Below are 19,314 nucleotides of genomic sequence, written 5' to 3' on the forward strand. Positions count from 1 at the left end.
CCTAGTATCAAAAGAATGACAAGTATATAAACATTTTCTAAGTTTTTAAAACATACAAATTTTGCAGTTCTAATGTTTGAGTGTAATAGCAGTAGTAGATAAAATCTTAAAGGCACGGGACCTGGAGCAGCTCAACATCATTCATTACCTACATGCTCAAACAAATATAGTTTCTTGTTGCTTTATAAACAACCTTGTAAGTAGTGGCACTTATTTATCATATCTTTGGAATCATCTTCGACCTCCACAACCTCTTCTTCCTGTGTTCCCTTCTTTTCATGTTTCTCGAACAAGGTAGGGTACTCCTCAGGGTCAGTTAAAGATTACACAGCTTTCTGGTTAACCTGTAAAAATACATGACATGTAAAGAGAAAGTCAATCTAAATAGTATAGCATATAACAAAAACAAGGTATTTCAGTTCATGAATTTTGTCAAATGGTAAAGGTGCGACTTAAGAATTTGAAAAATAAGTACGGGCAGATCATTTCAGGGAGTATACCCACATGAATAACAATTACACCCTCGTGACTAAGTTAGCAAGCATATACACAGAAAAATCCACACCAATCCACTTAATACTTAAAACTCGAATACGCCATACTTTCAGAGACCAAAACATCAAATCACACCCTGAATATATTAAAAACATGATAAAACAAAGATCAGAAAGATGGGTAGCACACAATATTAAGTAGTAATGACAGCATGGACACATAAGTATTGTGTTTGAGAAAAATCCTAGTCGGCTAAATTCAGCTCTAGAGGCAAGCATGCCATTTTACAAAAATTCCAAGTCTTCTTTAAACAAAAAGTTACCTCTTCATTGCATATGATCTTGTCTTCCTTAATACTTCCAGAAAGAAACACTCCATGATTTTAAAAAGAAGTGGAGTGTAATTTGGATAATCCGACTGCAAAAATAAAAATAAAATTTAGAGACCCCTTGAAACTACAGGAATTAATACAAGTAAACAAATTCGATTTTTTTGTAACACAGTTGTCATTGAGGACTTGAGGCCTGCTAATTAAAATTAATATGTCATACCAATGCCCATCAACTGAATTACTTCAAATAGTTCCATGTTGGAAGGTTCCAACACAAAATATCCAACCAGCTGAATTGCTCCTAAAGAACAAAAGAAAGAAGTTTACCTTGAGACTTGCAATTAACTCGTTCCATTGGCGTCGTTCTTCTTCAGTTCCATGTTTTATGTTTCCCTAAACGCTTGCATTACGAACCTATTGCAGGAAGAACAATAGCAATGAGTAAGTAAAACTCAGGTATAAATCTATTTCACTTATGACGCATACATAAAATAAGGCATCTTCAAGAAAGCATGCATATTAGGTTTTAGAATTCTAGTGGAATCAAAAAAATGAAGGAGGTCATTTGACAGAGTGGTAAGGAGAAGTTCATATATTAAAATCTTCAAGAAACTGAAATAAATATCTCAGCAACACAAGGTCTGTAAGTTAAGAAAATGTAAGTACATCAAGCATGCATGCAGCCTCTTCGAGCAGGTTTAGCATTCTCTTTAGGCTTTGATTTTGGTAGATCAGTATTATACCTGACACCTTTACCCGTAGATCCTGGACACCTCCTTCAAGAGGGCCCCTTCTCTTTTGATATGTTTTCTTCAAACTCTTATGTTGGATGCAGGTCTTTAGCAGCAACTCGGAGATCTTGAAACGCCAACCATAAACAAATCCATCATTAATGAAAACCAAACAAAAAATATGGGAAAGGTTATTTATTTTCATATAATAATATCAAACCTAGACCATACTTGAAACTCGAGGTTTGCCTTCGTCATCAAAAATATCATGTTTCCACTTCTTTTCATTTTGGCGCTATCTGCCACACGAACAATAAAAATAAACATCAATAGAAGAAAATGAAATCCATACAAAAAAAATTAGATAACAATAAAGGTCAGAATTCAGAAACGTAAGAAGTTCCCAAACAAATGACCTTGTTGAAATGATAGATGTATGACTGTATGTAACCATCAAGCATATCTGCAAGGGGTCACAATGTACAAAGATAATATGTTCAACAACCCAAATCTAGCTAAATCATTTTATAATCAATCTTGAGCAAAATAACTACGACCAAGCTATATATGTCCTTGGGACGTCCTTTACCTTCAAGTAGGGATAGTTTAGTCACTCCCTCCAAGTTCTTCACAGAATGCACATAACCATGAGTACAATTATTAACTTTAATAATATATGGTAAGCAAAGAACAATACAATCTACGTTGGAGAATTAGAGATATACCCGTTGTAGGAAATCTCTTCTATTAGAATCTGTATAAAACATCTTTCTTGTAGCCATACTGGTTGTCATTCGTGTAATGACTTCCCTTCCATCATATGCTGGTATCGGACCAATCTTTATTAAAGGTATTAATCAGAACTGGATTCATTAACTCGAATAGATCAATAATGTAACTTGGTTTTTCGAGTGATAAAATGATAAGAGGTACAAAGAGACTCACATGAACTCAACTTCTACGTAATCCTTATCTTTGTAAAGTATTGTAAACTGAGCAATGTAGTGAAACCATCAGATAATTCTACTAAGTTTAAGATAGTCTACCCATAACTAGATGATATCGCGACAGACGTAATATATCCAGGAGCTGAATTGTTGATGAACTTCGTGCACAAGCGGACCTAGCACAATCTTCATAGGTACTACCTGTACGTAAATCCGAATAAAACTAACTAATTCTCATTCTAAATAAAGTAACATCAACTACCCGGATCACTCTAAATAAAATAACTTCAACTACCCTTAAATCCTAATAAAGCTAGCTAATTTTCATGGCTAAAGACAAAGAAGATAAAAAAAAATCAAAAGACTCAATTAAAATGTAATACTTGCTGATAAAGTTGCGAGAGAACAGTAAAAAAATTGGATAGATTACCAGAATAAGTCCAATTATGTTTGTAGGCTACTCACAGATTACTGGCACTCTTCTATGACCTTTCTCCATCAGCATCAATCAGCACCATAAACAGCTTCATACATCACCATCATCATCGGATACCACCAATTTTCTGCTCCTATTAACTCCAGATGAACTCCATCATCTTCACAGCCCCGTAACCCTAACTGTGGACTCAAAATTGGGTAAACCCATTCTCCTAAACCCATTATAACTACCATTCATGCTTCAATCACCTCCAGTGATGTATAAATTCAACACTAGCAAGGTTGTATTCTTCTCTTTTTGCATCAGAACTTTTCCGCATAACTCGTACCACCATCATGCTACCAAATTCATAATCATCAACACAATTCCTCAATTACATGTTGATTTAACTCAAACCCTATCTTCAATTTCTTCTCTTCCATCACCGATGTCATCTTCTTATCTTGATTTCTTGGCACCCATCTATTATTCCAACATAACATCTCCTTCTCATTTCTCTCTTCTTCAAAATCGAACCAGAACATAACCCCAATTCTTGGCTTTCATTTTCTATCCAAAACTCCATATGATTCATCCACTTTGCTGCCGATTTCAAACTCGAATTGAACCTAATATTCAACGACAGCCATTAGTTTTGGGTTTGGGGAATCTACGGACATAAAAATATTTCTAGGGATTCGAAAGAAAAGAGGGAAAAGGATTTGGGGGGTTATGATAATGATGCTAGTAGTAGCAGAAAGAGGAATAATGAACTTCAATGGTAGGGTTTCATTAGAGTTTCAGATGGGGAACCTGAAAGAGTTTCACAGGGGAACCAGAAAGAGAGAATGAGGTAGATAAGATAATGAATGAATGATCGATAATAATAGAGGTAAGAAGAACGAGTCAGAGTCCGAGTATCTGAATGAGCTGAATAGTGAGTCAATTTCAAAGTGTAGGCGGCCACACTAGTTTTCCGCATGCGTACAAGTGGATTTAGTTGCGAATCGCAACTGAAGAAAACAGTTGCGAGTTTCGTAACTGTTGCGAATCTTTGGCAACTAAAACTAGCAACTGAAAATTCGCAACAACTGCATAGTTGTTGCTAATATGAGTTGCTAATCCCATAATTTGGTGTAGTGCAAGTGGCCATTTCTTAATCACTGAACATGAAGCTTGACGCCTCAAGACACGGATGGCATGCTTGTGATCCTAAATACCAAAAACACAAAATGAAAAGAAATAATAACACTTAAATAATAAAAAAACGACGGATTGAGATTACTTACGACAATATTTTGGATTTTACATGCCCATGAGTCTTTGTATCCAAAAAGAACATCTCTATCATCTTCTGGGGTCCACCGTAGAGGCTCATCTGGTTTCAGTGTAACCTTCAAGTGAGAGGGAGGCATGTGGGAATCAACTGGTTTAGTGATAACCCTCTTCTTCTTTCCGGTTTCAGTTGTAGGTGCAGCTTGGGTTTGTTGATTATTATCTATTTCTTCTCCACATTCTTTTTTTTCCTCTTCCTTTTCAACAATTTCATCTTCTCTATCTTTATCATTATTGTTATCACCATCATCATTACCTCCTCCAACAGGTATGTCTTGATCACCATCATCATCATCATTGTTACCTCCTCCAGCATCCGGGGTTCTTTCAACATCATCATCATCTCTTCTACTAGATGGAATTGATTGGTCTTCATATGGAGTTTCATCTGAATCATTTTGTTCCGGTGGTGGTTGAGAATCATTCCGCTTACAGATCTTTAGCATTCCTGGATCAACTAATTACCCTCGATGTATTGCAGTCAAGAGTTTGTCACCAAAGCGAGGAGGTCTTGAAGGAGAGTAACATTTTTCTTCTTTTCCTTTGCCAACCTAAACAACAAAATTAAGAAAAAATTCAATAGTCGGCAGGGTCGACAAATGTAATCAAGCCGGCGGAACAATGGTCGGAAGGGTCTATATCGAAAATAAATGCCGGATAAACTATAGTTTGCAGGGTCTTACTCAAATAACCTTCCGCCTTATAACAACTATGAACACAGTAGATACAGGATTTTCCACATCATTAATCGGCAGGGTTTTTAATCCAAACAATTCTGGCTAACATACAGCCGGTAGGGTGGCATTCAAATACATTCCTATATTATAACTTTAAGGCATCAAGAGACACAAACTATTCAAATACAGACGGCAGAGTAAAAAATTATAACCCACCGACTAAAAAAAAATATATCACCCACAAGATCCTATGTTGAATAACTTGTCGACCTTGTAAAAGCAGTTACATACTAAACAGCCAACATGATCTTTAACCTGAGAGCTTTCCGACTAACCCTAAACATGAAAAGTCAGAATGGTCGTGGAACAAACACCTTGCCGGCTAAATAATTGCAAATTCACAAATTCAATTTTCCTGACCTAATTTGACATGCAAACATGAAATTGAAGTACTGGAGTAAGTTTAAGTATGCCCTTACTTTCTCAATCGCAACATTTCTCCCTTTTCAACGGCGTTGATTTCTTCTTCTTCAACTGCTTTTTTCTTCTCTTTTTGTTGAACTAATTTTGCAATTCCAGGGTTATACTCATTGCGTTTTCTATTTGCTTCTTTCATACGATTAGCCCTAAGCCGTGGCGGCTCCATGTTTGAATATTAATCGGAATTTCGAGTCGACGATTACGACGAATTAATCGACGAGTTTTCAATGGTGGGTGATGGAGAATTCGATAAGGTAGAGGTGGAGGAGAAGAAGATGAAATGAAAAATGAAAACTGATTAGGATAATAAGAATTATAACGGGAAAGAGTAGATTTGTAACTTTACCCATGAGGACTCCTCCTTTACCCTTAAAAAGAGTCCACTTAAAATTGGGTATACTCCAATTAATCTGGGTATACCCCAATTTGGCAAGGATTATAGACATAGTGGTCTTCCAAACTTCCAGTGTGGTCATTCTTTTTTTTCCTTCCTGTATGGTCTTGTAGTTTTTTCGTTGTTGTTTGTATTTTTTTACACTTTAGGGCATCTATATGCGCTAAAATATGATTTTTGGTAAAGGAAAAGCTAAAATATTTGGGGGAAAGCTGATTTTCGGTCCAATGTGTTTGATCTTGACTCAATTAGGGTGCAAATGTAAATTACTATTAAAACTCATCCCCGACCTCAATTCTTCCTCTTAGTCTTTTAACGCTGCCATTGCTTCAACATTACCTCTGAAATCTGATTTCTTTTTAATTTATTTTTGGGAAAATTAAAATTTTAACTTGTTATAACATCGGAATCCATAGGGATAGGGGATTATGATCAATGAACCGGCACCTTTATTATATAGTCGTGTTTATTACTTTGCCAGCATCGGCATGATTGATAAAGTTTAAGTGATGCATCTCGGAGATTCAAAATCGGCATCAGCATCACTGATAGAGTTTAAGCAATGCATCTCCGAGATACAAAATCGGCATCGACATCATTGATAGAGTTTAAGTGATGCATCTCGGAGATACAAAATGACACGGACTGTCTCGAATCCGTTCATTTGGTCGAAATAAGGTGTATGTGTAGTTGTACGCATGAAATAAGTGTTGGGTGCAATAATCAAAAACAAAGAAAAATCAAATAAGCAAAAAGTTATTGATACTTAGCTCATTTATAGTGGAAGTGATTGCTTTGACGAAACGAACAAGCTCCCCATATCTCCGCAACAGCAACAGGGAAAAACTTTGGAAAACAGAGTGAGTCGCGTGTTCAACACGCTGTCCTTAAGACATTAGCATCCGGCTACACTCAAGAGTGATGCTATAGCCCTCACAGGACGGATATCTCCAGGATAAAACACCCTAATACACCTACTACTAGCATATGTAGTAGATGCTCAACTTGAGCTTGGCAACTCCGAAAAAACATCCGGCTACACTCAAGAGTGATGCTATAGCCCTCACAGGACGGATATCTTCAGGATAAAACACCCTAATACACCTACTACTAGCATATGTAGTAGATGCTCAACTTGAGCTTGGCAACTCCGAAAAAACATTAAGGAAAATCGCGAATGCTAAAGAAAGCAATACAAAATATTTTCCCTTGGGGGTCTCTCTTAAAATATAGAGAATCCCCTTGGGGGTCTCTCTAAAATATAGAGAAACCCCTTTACCATATAGGGGTCCCTCTAGAATATAGAGCAACCCTTTTTTTCCATACTTTTACAAAAGAAGTGAATTTGTTTATATAATTGACAAACTCAAGTTAAGAAGAGCTCCTCCCCTATGTGGGACTAAAAATCTTATATACTCTCTTAAAAACAACTAAGAGTGGAAACTCCACTATGTGGGACTAATAAGTTTTCATTCATAAAAGAAACACTAAATTAAAATCTTTAAAAAGTATTTTTGTTAATCATTTTTCCAACAATAAGATCATATGTCATCTGAATATTAGCACTGTTATTGGTGGCAGAGTGAGCTACGTACTTTCTACTGGGCGTGCATTATCAGTTCATCATTAAAGTTGATCATTTATGCTAAGGTAATAATCATGATGACTAATACGTGAGACAAAACATGCAGTACTCCAATAAAATTAGATGCAAGTTTACAAATGTTAATCCTTAAGTGTATTGAGGTCTAGCTACTGTAACATACTAGTTTCATCACTTACAAACTATATTGCTTGTGTGTTTTTATAAACAACGGTTAATCTAGATAGTGGCGAGTGGTCCCGATAAAAATGTCTCTCGTAACTTGGTTTGATGTTTTGTACTGGACTACAAGATACTTCATAATAGCGTGGGATTGAATTAACAATTCGTTCTTTTACAAGGAAGAAACAAAGTGATTCGAAAGCGTATCTTGCAATTATCTTTGGTCATTGATCCATCAATACTGTTGTCTTATGATGATAGTAGTGAATCAAGGTTTGGGATGAGTTGTGTAATTTATATTTGCACCCTACTGAGTCAAGGTCAAATACAGAAAGTCAGCGTTCCTCCTAAATGTTTTGGCTTTTCCTTTAACAAAAATTTAAAATATATACACTTACATTTAAGCTTAATTTAACGGGGCAGATTTGACTTGTCAGGTCTGTTTTTAAATCGACCCTCACACAGCCGGGACATCAGGACCAAATCTGGGACATGAAGTGGCAAAATCTTATTGGTTGAGAGGGAAATGATTGAAGTAGGGATTAGTAGCGGCTAAAAAGAGGAATGTTCAAGGGTCCAGATGCATTGTCCCAGATCTGGGTCCTGATGCACAATCTTAAGTTTGACTTATTTTCAGACTGCTTTAAATTGAGTCCGACTTGCCAGGTATGCTTTTAAATTGACTCACTTCCTGTACGAGAATTAATGGGCATAATTTTGTTTCCGACTATAATGAAAGTTAGCTACCATCGTTGGTTTTTCCCCCAACATGGCTTTGATTGATAGCTATCTACTCCCTTCATCCCATTTATATGGGCAGATAATGGGTTTTATTTTAGAATTGGTAAAATTATGGTTTCCATAAAGTAGGAAATACCATTTAGTCCTATGAGTAATATATTAGAGAGAGTTTAGTACTGTTGACCAGGTCAACTGTCTGTTTTGTCCTTTTTCAAAATATATTTTTTTTGTTTGGTCCTAAAAATTATCGTTTGGTCCTAGGATGTACAATACCCACACGGGATGATGTAATTTTCATCTGGGAGTGAAAGGAATACCTTTTCAGAAAAATTTATAGGATTTATTAGCTTAAAGAAATCATTTTCATATTTCTTTTCTCTCTCCTCTCTAGATTCAGATCTACTCTCTCTTCTTGTTTTTATTTCTGATGAAGATGATGGTGTTGAAGTTCAAGAAGATGACGAAGATGTTGTTGTTGTAGAAGACGATAAAAAAATCCATGAAATTTGGATGTGTAACAATGGCGATTCAAAGGTGAAAGTAGATCTGAATCTTTTTTTTTCTTTTTTTTTTCTAGATGTGTTTTAATTTGTTTTGATTTCTTCCTGCTGCTGTAACAATGGCACCCCCACAATCAACTCATGTTGTTGCTGCTGCTGCTCGTGTTGAAGATGAAGATGAAGAACTCTATTTTTCTGATGTTTTATGATGAAGATAAACTCAGTTTTGTTGTTGTTGTTGTCAAAGAAGATGAAGATTGAAACGAAGATGGTGAAGACGATTTGATGTTGTTGTTGTTAATGAAGATTTGATGTTGTTACTACAGTTGAAGTCGATGAAGATGATGAAGAAGATGAAGATTTATGTGTTTTGTTGTTGCTGCTGGAGATGATGAAGACGATGATTATGATGAAGTTGATTACTGCTGCTGCTGTTGAAGATGACGAAGAATGAACTCTAATCTGTTGTTGCTGAAGATGATGATGCTGATGCAGTTCATTTTGACGAATGAACCCTGGTTTATATAGGATTTTATCAGGAGTTCATTTGACGAATGAACTCTGGTTTATATAAGTTTATATAGTTCATTTATATGAATGAACTCTGGTTTCATATAGGTTTTTATCAGGAGTTCATTTAGACGAATGAACTCTGCTTTATATAGGTTTTTATCAGGAGTTCATTTTCACGAATGAACTCCGGTTTCATATAGGTTTTTATCAAGAGTTCATTTTGACGAATGAACTCTGGTTTATATAGGTTTTTATCAGGAGTTCATTTAATGAATGAACTCTAGTTTCATATAGGTTTTTATTAAGAGTTCATTTGAAGAATGAACTCTGGTTTCATATAGGTTTTTATCAGGACTTCATTCTTCGGGTTTATATAGGTTTTTATTTCGAATGAACTCTCACTTTTTGTTCTTAATAATGAAAGTTTTGTAGAATTTAATGAAGTGTAATGAAGTTCATAGAATATAATGAAGTTTACAGTTTTCATGAAACATAATGAACTCAAATCTATAAAATGCCTGATAGTTCATCAGACAGAATAAGGTGCTACAAAAAATAAGTTGGAATTAACACGGAAGGATACTTTGGTCCATTTAATATTTTTAATTACGGACCAAACAGTAAAGGCGTTTTCTCAAAGGACTAAGCTGACTTAGGACCACCTAAAAAAGGACCAATATTTTTCCTTTTCATAAATTTCCCTCTAATTTCCTAATTTATCCTTATCGTATCCCAATAAAAATATTAAGCAATCCTATTCCTATATCTATATAACTCATCCAATATTTAATTAAAATATATGAACCCATGCATTTTAAATAAGGGTATATGTGAAAAAACTATCCTTGGAATAGGAACTCTGTCTATCTAATGAAACTAGAAAAATCTTAAACTCCGTTTATATAAAAGTGAGACTAGAAAAATCTTAAATTCTCCTTATATAAAATGGACGCTCGGAATATTAACCAAGATCCACGACTTCCTTATACGACATCTATGACATGAACTAGTTTTTAATAATTTTATTATTATTATTTTATTGGTGCATTTCCTGTTTTTGTCTCATGTAAATGAATCACTCAATGTAAATGAATCACTCAAGTAGAGATAAAAAAGAACAAAAATTCCTAATAGACAGACCCTAGAACTCCCCCAAAACCATCTAGACTCAGCTGGTGGGCCCAGCTCCTCCTTTAATGAGACCTCCTGCTAATTCCCTGACCCCGTGACCGTAGGTCCCACCATCTCCTCTCACATTACTGTTTTGTGGAGTTTTGGGGGTGGTTTGTTAAGAATCATTGAAGAAAAGCTTACCCCACAGTAAGTCAGACTCTTGAATGTACTCCTCATGTAGACTCCAGGGAAAAAGTCATGTACTCCAGGAATTCTTCTATATCTAACACCGGTCAGTTGATTTGAGAAATATTTTAAACACATAAGTTGTCTGAGGGTAAAATAATATAGATAAGGTACATATGCAGAGCTGTCGACATCAATAAACAGAGGTGCACAACTACAAATTAAGAGACAAACACGCTACCACCAACAGTATGTTTCTGAGAAAATGTCAACACTTATTGGCAGACAAAGAACGAAACTGTACCCATCAAAGAGCTGTACAGAAGGCTCTTGGAAGCACTCTTAATTAAGCAAATTATTATCATAAGTACATTTCAACTGGTACTGCTGGAATCTTCCATTTAAAGCTAGTGTCGGTTGTGGCAGCAATATCAAGTGGAAGAGATGGCAATGCTTTCAACACCTTTTCGTGTTGGTAGAATTCGAAACCGTTATGTTTCTCTGGGGGATACGAGTAATGCAAGCAGCTCTGCAAATGGTCTCAAGAAAGTGGATGTTTCCAGTGGCAGAGCCATGTTATGCCGTGATACAGGGTTGTTTTCCTTGCGGCTAAATCCATGTACAAAATGGAATTTTCCGGTGGTTAGAAATCAGGTTTCAGCAGACTCTAGTGTATGTCGATATATTATGGAGGAGAATTTGAGTCATATAGAAGAGAGTGACAGTGTCATTCCTCCAAAAGATTCTAATAACGGAGCTTAGTAAGTCTTGATCTTGTTTATGTATCTCTACTTTGTCTCAATTTATTCTTTGATTAGGTGATAACTATTTTGTTCGATTATCAGCAAGTTTGTGAAGAGTTTGATAAGGAAATCAAATCGTCTTAGTGTCGTGCAAGAGCTCTTTGCTCTTTCTTTACCTGCAATTGGAGGACAAGCATTTGATCCCTTAGCACAACTGGTGGAGACAGCATATATTGGTAGTTTTGGTAATTTGGCCTATCTTATACTGTGCTTGGTTCTTTGAGCTATACTTAAGAGATAAAATTTAGACTAACTGTCTCCGCAAATTATTCCAATAGGTCCTTTGGAGATGGCTGCTGCCGGTGTTTCTGTCTCCATCTTCAACGTTATATCGAAGCTATTCAATATTCCTCTTCTTGGTGTTGCAACTTCATTTGTGGCCCAAGACATCTCAAAAAATGCAATGAATGAGTACTCTGATTCAGGTGAGTTAACTGAAAGTTTGAATTTATCACAAGGATTGGTTAAGTATCTGTGAAGTTTAGAAAAAGATATTCTTGGCAAACCAGTATCTTTACATTATGTTAACTTGATGGTACTTAGATGGGGTCTTCAAGAAAGAAAGTAAAAACAGTAGACGGCCGATTGAAGTTCTTGAGAAAAAACAATTAGCATCAGTATCTACTGCAATACTATTAGCTGTTGGAATCGGTATCTTTGAGGCACTAGCGTTATATGTTGGAGCCGGATCTTTTCTAAATATGATGGGCATTTCGTCAGTAAGTTCCAAGGAGTACCTTTTTTTATAATAAAATAGTTTTTGTTTAGAGGGGAGGAGTGTATCTAAAACCTGATGTTGTACTCAAACAGGCTTCATCTATGAGAATTCCAGCAGAAAGATTTATAAAACTTAGGGCAATTGGTGCCCCTGCAGCCGTCCTTTCTCTAGCTCTACAGGGCGTCTTTCGTGGTTTTATGGATACGAAGACTCCATTGTTCTGTGTAGGCAAGCGTCTTTTGATGTGATCAATACTTTTGAGCTATATGCAACATACTTTGGTTAATTAATTTACATACCATGCATCCTTTTCTTCCAACTGATATTTGATCTATGTGCAGGAGTTGGCAATGCTATAGCTATATTCTTGTTTCCATTGCTGACATATACGTTTCGCCTGGGTGTAATTGGTTCCATCATTGCCAACGTTTCATCTCAGTATGTCCTATCGTATTTTACTTCGCTAATTATATGACCGTATTCGACATGGAAATGATTTGAAACTTTTTAATTTGTTGTACTTTCGTGTTACTTCTGCAATATTTCAGGTATATTGTTGCCATTTTGAAGATCTGGTTTATTAGTAAGAGGGTTGTGTTATTGCCACTTAAGATGGAAAATCTGCAGTTTGCTGGCTACGCAAAATCTGGTCAGTGAAAGCTTTTCTCTGTAGCATTTTCAAATATTGCTCAATCGAGCTTCTCTTTTTAGGATATGATGACATTTTCTTTAAACAGTTGGTTTTCTTTTTGGGAGGACCGTAGGTTCGCTTGGGGCTGTGATACTGGGGGCATCCATGGCTGCTCGTCAAGCACCAATTCATATGGCAGCTCATCAAATATGTTACCAAGTGTGGTTAGCAGTATCTCTCCTTGCAGATGCCATTGCTTCATCAGCTCAGGTATTCAGTGGGTGATATCGTTCTCCAATTTATTTCGTCCCAAGAATTTATTTGTTTTTCATAAGTGTCTTCACTGTTACCTGATAGGCTATGATTGCAAGTTCCTACTCAGAAGGTGACTTCGGTCGAGTGAAAGAAATAACGTTTCTCGTTTTGAAGGTAATCTTCTTCTTTTATGTTCTACCTCTCTGGGTTCGTCTTTTAGTTGTCTCAATACTAGCTTGTTTGAGTCCGTTCCCTGATGTAACAAGTTCTTTCAGACAGGACTAGTTATGGGTCTTGCCTTAACTATCATACTGGGAGCATCTTTTGATAAAATTGCATTGTTATCCACCAACGACGCAGAAGTCCTAGCAATCGCTCGATCTGGGATACTGGTAAGTGCAAATCTTCCCCTTAACTAAGGCTAGATCGAATTCTTAGCTCTTGGCTTTTCATGTGTTCCTGATGTTCGTTTGGTACAATTTTTACAGTTTGTTTGTGCCAGTCAGCCGCTCAACGCTTTAGCTTTCATTTGCGATGGTCTCCATTTCGGTGTCTCGGATTTTCAATATGCAGCTCATTCTATGGTAAACATGCTCTTAATGTGTAGCGCTAAACCCTGATATTGTTTTTGTGGTGTCTTATGCATGGCCTTGCTGTGTTCTGCATTCTTCGTATAACTTTGATTTGTTTGGCAGATATTGATTGGAGTTGTAACTTCTGCATTTTTGCTCTATGCTCCTTCTGTTTATGGTCTCTCCGGAGTTTGGATGGGTTTGAGCCTTTTCATGGGTTTGCGTATGCTGGCAGGTTTTACTAGGTAAGTTAAGATTACACTGCTGTTGTTTTGTGTTTCCTTGGCGTCTAGATCCAAGGTTATCCGCATTCAGAATTTTGTATTCTCATGCTTCCTTTTCCCAAAACAGCTAAATGGTTGCTCTTTACTTTGCAGATTTATGTCCAAGTCTGGTCCATGGTGGTTCTTGCACAAGGACTTCCATAATACTAAAGTCAATGTAAATTAGAGTTGTAGCTTTCATCAACCATTCATAGCTTTATACACTGCAAAAATGTGCAAATGCCTAGTCTCCTTCTATTAATAAGCACTATTCTTTGAGAGTTTCTGTAGTTGTTCGAGGTATTGAGTTACTCAAAAGCAAAAACAAAAACATCCCCTCCAAAAGCACATAAGATACGACGTTGTCACTGTAATTACAATAGTAAAGTTACTTGATGATAACACCGCTAACCTGAGTTTGAAACTCTCCAGCACCAAATTCTTTACCGATCAAGCAAAAAAAAAAAATGGATAAAACATGTTTTCCCCTCTGTCAAACTACACGTTAATATCACCTAAAATCCAATACAAGAAAGCAATTTATTACTGTTGGGATTTTAGTCCCACATTGTTAAAATGGTGTAGAATTGGATAGTTCATAAGTCTGGGTTCCCTCGACATGTAAACTGAGTTAAGTTCTACCGTTTACTATGAGTTTGGGTTAGGGTTGCTGCCCTAAGAGCAACTGCAGTGGACGAGCAAACCTATAATTATGGTCCAGGGACGAGACGCAACGGGACGGAGTAAAGATTAAAATCTGGACCAAAACCAAATTCCAGACCATATTTGGTCTGGGACCAAGACCAAAACTATATATAGTGGAGCGGAGGTATAATCACCGTTTGGCATCGGGCGTGTGTATAATCTACGCATGTTGTGAAACATACGTAAAGTCACTGCCCCATAAAGAGGCGTGTATATAAGTTACGCCCGGTTCAGGCGTTGATAAAATGTTCGCCCGTTGGGACGTTGCTAAAGTTTACGCCCCACGTCAGGCGTTCATAAAATTAACGCCCCATTCAGACGAAGATTATACAAACGCCCCAGCCAGGCGTTGATATTCTTAACGCCCCACGCCAGGCGTATATATAGTTAACGCCCAACGCCAGGCGTTTATATAGTTAACGCCCCAGACAGGCGTTGATATAATTAACGCCCCACTCCAGGCATTTATATAGTTAATGCCCCAGACAGGCGTTGATATAATTAACGCCCCACGCCAGGCGTTTATATAGTTAACGCCCCACTCCAGGCGTTTATATAGTTAACTCCCCAAGCTTGAGTTTAAAAAAAAAAAATACTTAGACAAAATTGATTTTGAAATTTTTTTTATACCGTTGGTAATTCGAACGTTGAAGAAAATGGAACGTTGGAAAGTTTGGAAGACATTTCGGAACGTTGAAAATTTCGGAAGAAACACCTATATATACACATGAGATCCTGTGACATTTTACCACGACTAAATACTTCAAACTATCCACACCAATAAGAAGAAATATTGTTTCTGCTTTCAAATCAGTTGGAAAATTTTCACGGATTCGCTTACAATGGCACCAAGAGTAGCACGAGGTCCAAATTTTACGACAATTGAAGATGTAACAATGTGTAAAATTCATTTATCTATATCTCAAGATTCTAGTGTTGGAACTGATCAATCAGAGGCGACGTTGTGGACTCGTATCAAGGATGATATTGAACTTCATTTACCTAATAATCCAGAGCGGTCTTGGAGTTCTTGGCAAAAATGATATCAGGGAATAAGTAAAGATGTGGCGTTATTTTCGGCAAAAGAGGCAGAAGTTGAAGGTGAATATCATACTGGATGGGGTCCTGAAAAGAAAGTAAGCATTCTTGATTTTTCGAACAATTGTTTTCTAATATTTAATAAGCGTCCATGTACTTAAGTGTTTTTAAAAACATTAACAGCTTGAAGAAGTTAACAAGAGGTTCAAGGAATGCAACGATGGGAAAAAATTTAAGCACGAAGAGTGCTACCCAGTTGTGTTAGAAAATATAAAATATAATCGACGATCGACTTTTGTATTCGATACGACGAATGATTTGGACAGAAATGAGAATAACGAGGAAGATGATGAAGGACCGCAAACAACAACTCAAGGAGAGACCGGTAACGACACAAATGGGGGAGACATAGAGAACACATATCTTCGTAAGATGGGGAAAAAAGCAGCAAAAAGATTGAAGAAAACAGGGAGAGAGAAATCCAATATCCAAGAGGAATTGATGGGAATAATTATTAAAGAACAACAAAATTTCAATACTCATTACCAAGCACAATCAAGATTCAAGATGGAACAAAGAGCAGCAGAGTTTGCAGCAAAACAAGCTGAACATGCGGCAAAAATAGCCAAGCAAGCTGAAGACGAAGAATTTCGCATCATTATGATGGATCTTGAAAAAAATGGAACCTGTACAACAAGAGTACTTCCGACTTCGCAGGGCGGACATAGTTCGGAATAAAAGAAACCAATCTTAACACAAAGGCGGAATAGTTCAAACCTTAATTATTTCTCCTATTTAGTGATTAGTAGTATTATTAGTATTATTATGTTTTAAATTTCTTATTATCTGAACAATTAGCATTATTATTATGTAATTTTTGGATTTTAAATTTACTTCCGTTGATTTGAATTAAATTTCTACTTTTTTGAAACATACGACCTTAATTAAAACTTGAGGATGTTTACATACAAAGAGATAATAGAAAGGAAATGACAAACGACAATTTTTAATTCCCATATTATGCCCATATATATTCGATCAAGTCATCACGCAAGCGAATATGTGCATCTTTGTTACGCATTGCACGTCGGCGTTGCTGAGCTCTAATTTGGGAAAACTCGTCACTATTGCCTCTTAATATATTAACCGGTGCTGCGTTGCTACGTTGTTCATAAACATGTGGCCAGTCACCGGGTAGACGCTCATCCTCGACTATCATATTATGTAAGATAATACAAGTTTTCATGATATAGGCAAGCACATCTGGATTCCACATTCTTGCAGGTTGTTTGATGATTCCAAATTGTTGTTGAAGTACACCAAATCCCCGTTCAACATACGTGGATACTACATCAAGATTTTCAAAAGCAGCTAACCATCCAGCATCAATATAAGTCTTTGCATTAGAAAAGAAAAAATGTCCCAAAACATACATGAAAAAGGCAATTGCTACTCTATGAGCAAGGGTGCTATCATTTTCAGCCGCAACCAACTTGTCTTCGATGAAATATGACCTTAAATATTTAATTGTAATTGAATTTGAAACCCACGACGGTGCTTTTGGACAGAGCGTGACATCTTGGATATCCGGAAAGATATGCTCACGAACATGTTCAAATTGGTACTTCCCCGAATCATAAGGAACATCAGGCCCATCACCGATACTCAGTCCAGTCAACATGAGCCAATCTAGGGGGGTGAATCCCATCTCACCAAATGGGAAGTGAAAAGTGTTTGTTGTATCCCAAAACCGCTCAGCAATATAATCAACCATTGAATGGTTGGTTTCGCTACATTGTATGTCCAGTAAATTTTGCCATCCCGCTTTTTCAATAATATATTTAGCTCTAGGACAGTGTTGTGAAATAGTTTGATAGTGATAAATTACCGATGCCAAAGATCCACGATGTTGATACTTCAATTTGTGCTCCCCTGTAAATGTGATATCCGTAGTAGAGTGCGGTTTATCATCTTGCAGTATAGGAAACCTCCCTAACCGGGGAATATCAACCTCCTTAATTGTACCAGTAGCGATTAAGTTATAATCCTCTTCGGCTACAAATTTTTGTTTCTTGTTCGTCTTCACGCGACCATTGAAACGCGCTGTTAATTTGTTCAACATCTGTGCACACACAATATAGATGCAGTTACATTATTAAAAGACCAACCCTCATTAACGAATATTTTTATTAGTCCATCACCATTTATATTCCAAATACTATAAATCCTTAACACAAACCATATCAATTCCAAATTCTATAATTCCAGAAACACAAATTAAATCGTCACCGATGCATTTCCAAAATCATTACAAGATTCCACAACCCAATTTAATCACTTCAAGATTCCATAAAAATCACTAAAAAATCAATTCCATACTCACGCAATTAGCTCTTCTACATATGTAACTCCCAAAATTTACATAACTACAATTTACATAACTAAAATTAATCACCTCAAAATTCAATAAAAAACAATACAAATTCAATTATTGGTAACCATATTCACATACAACATGCAGAAAACCAATAATTAATCCAATAATTTACAATAATTTAAAATTAATCCAATAATTTACATAACTACAATTATTGATAACCATATTCACTAAAATTAATTACCAACAGACAACATGAAGAAAAACAATAAAAGGAAGCTCTCAATTGAAATAGGTTGATTGAAACAGTTGAAGGGTGAGAACTATTTCCCACATAATCTACATAACCACGGATTTTTACAATACCCAAAAATAATAAATCAAATTTTTACAATACCACTGTGGAAGCTCTAATAAATTTTAGTGAATAGATTATAAATCAAATAAAAATTTACAATACCCACAAATCAAATTTTTACAATACCCACAAATAAATTTTTACAACCACTGTGGAAGCTCTAATAAATATTAATCTCTATAAAAACATAAAACACACATACCCAATTTTTTCACATACATATTAATCTCTATAAAAACATAAAACACACATACCCACAAATATTAATCTCAAATTTTTTTAAGCTCTAACTATTTTAAAAAAAAATTTAACCAAATTTACATAATCATCAAATATGGTTTTTTTCACATACATATTAATCTCTATAAAAACATAAAACACACATACCCAATTAAATTTAACCAATTTCATATTCATATTTGTTCGTTAAAACCAAATTTTAGATAAACTAATTTTAACAAATAAAACCCTAAATAAATTATACAACAATATGGATAAAACAAAAGAGATTAAGAAAAAAAAACATACCTCTTTTGTAACCCGGGTTCATCAAGTATCTTGGTTTTTTCTTTTCTTTTACCGCTCGTCACTGTGATGTTTTTGTTAAGAAGCTGTGTTTGTGGGCGGTAGAAACAAAGAAACAAAGAGGAGGTAGAAAAGAAAAGAAGAAGACGGAGAAGATTAGGGTAAAGGGAAAGTGAACACGTGGGCTATACGTGGTGGTTAGAGATTGGTCGGGCTTTAATGCCACACGTGCTAGATACGTGTGTTAATAGAAGTCCAACACTATACGTACGCCTGCAAACCAAGCGTTGATTATACGTACGCCTGAGAGAAGAGGAGGCGTTGATTATACGTACGCCCCACGTCAGGCGTTGATTATACGTTCGCCTCAAACAGGCGTTGATTATACTTACGCATCAAAACAGGCGTTGATTATACGTTCGCCCCACGTCAGGCGTTGATTA

The 19,314-nt window shown here is 36.1% G+C and overlaps 2 protein-coding genes across 4 annotated transcripts; one reads left to right on the plus strand and one right to left on the minus strand.

The window, feature by feature from the left end:
* Nucleotides 1–3,759, minus strand: LOC113304851 (lysosomal alpha-mannosidase-like). Of its 3 annotated transcripts, XR_003338449.1 has the most exons (9): nt 2,283–3,759; nt 2,147–2,183; nt 1,974–2,020; nt 1,789–1,856; nt 1,570–1,684; nt 1,154–1,240; nt 818–912; nt 505–631; nt 1–344 (listed from the first exon to the last, which is right to left on the minus strand). XR_003338449.1 is itself a non-coding variant. In XM_026553986.1 (8 exons), the coding sequence occupies exons 1-6, from the start codon at nt 3,007–3,009 to the stop codon at nt 1,233–1,235; spliced, it is 366 nt and encodes a 121-aa protein (XP_026409771.1). In that variant the 5' UTR covers nt 3,010–3,759; the 3' UTR covers nt 1–344; nt 818–912; nt 1,154–1,232. The 3 variants fall into 3 exon arrangements, 1 of the variants encoding a protein (XP_026409771.1); XM_026553986.1 differs by lacking the exons at nt 505–631; nt 1,974–2,020 and having other exon boundaries at nt 2,283–2,380; nt 2,970–3,759; XR_003338450.1 differs by lacking the exons at nt 1,974–2,020; nt 2,147–2,183.
* A 7,311-nt stretch (nt 3,760–11,070) lies between these two features.
* On the plus strand, nt 11,071–14,121 carry LOC113304987 (protein DETOXIFICATION 45, chloroplastic-like). The gene is made up of 13 exons (XM_026554106.1): nt 11,071–11,387; nt 11,472–11,614; nt 11,708–11,854; nt 11,973–12,148; nt 12,240–12,375; nt 12,489–12,585; nt 12,696–12,796; nt 12,885–13,048; nt 13,136–13,207; nt 13,309–13,425; nt 13,522–13,617; nt 13,729–13,850; nt 13,983–14,121. The coding sequence occupies exons 1-13, from the start codon at nt 11,071–11,073 to the stop codon at nt 14,053–14,055; spliced, it is 1,761 nt and encodes a 586-aa protein (XP_026409891.1). The 3' UTR covers nt 14,056–14,121.
* Nucleotides 14,122–19,314: the final 5,193 nt, after the last annotated feature.

The sequence above is a fragment of the Papaver somniferum genome, chromosome 8, assembly GCF_003573695.1.
Source record: "Papaver somniferum cultivar HN1 chromosome 8, ASM357369v1, whole genome shotgun sequence".
NCBI classification, from domain to species: domain Eukaryota; kingdom Viridiplantae; phylum Streptophyta; class Magnoliopsida; order Ranunculales; family Papaveraceae; genus Papaver; species Papaver somniferum.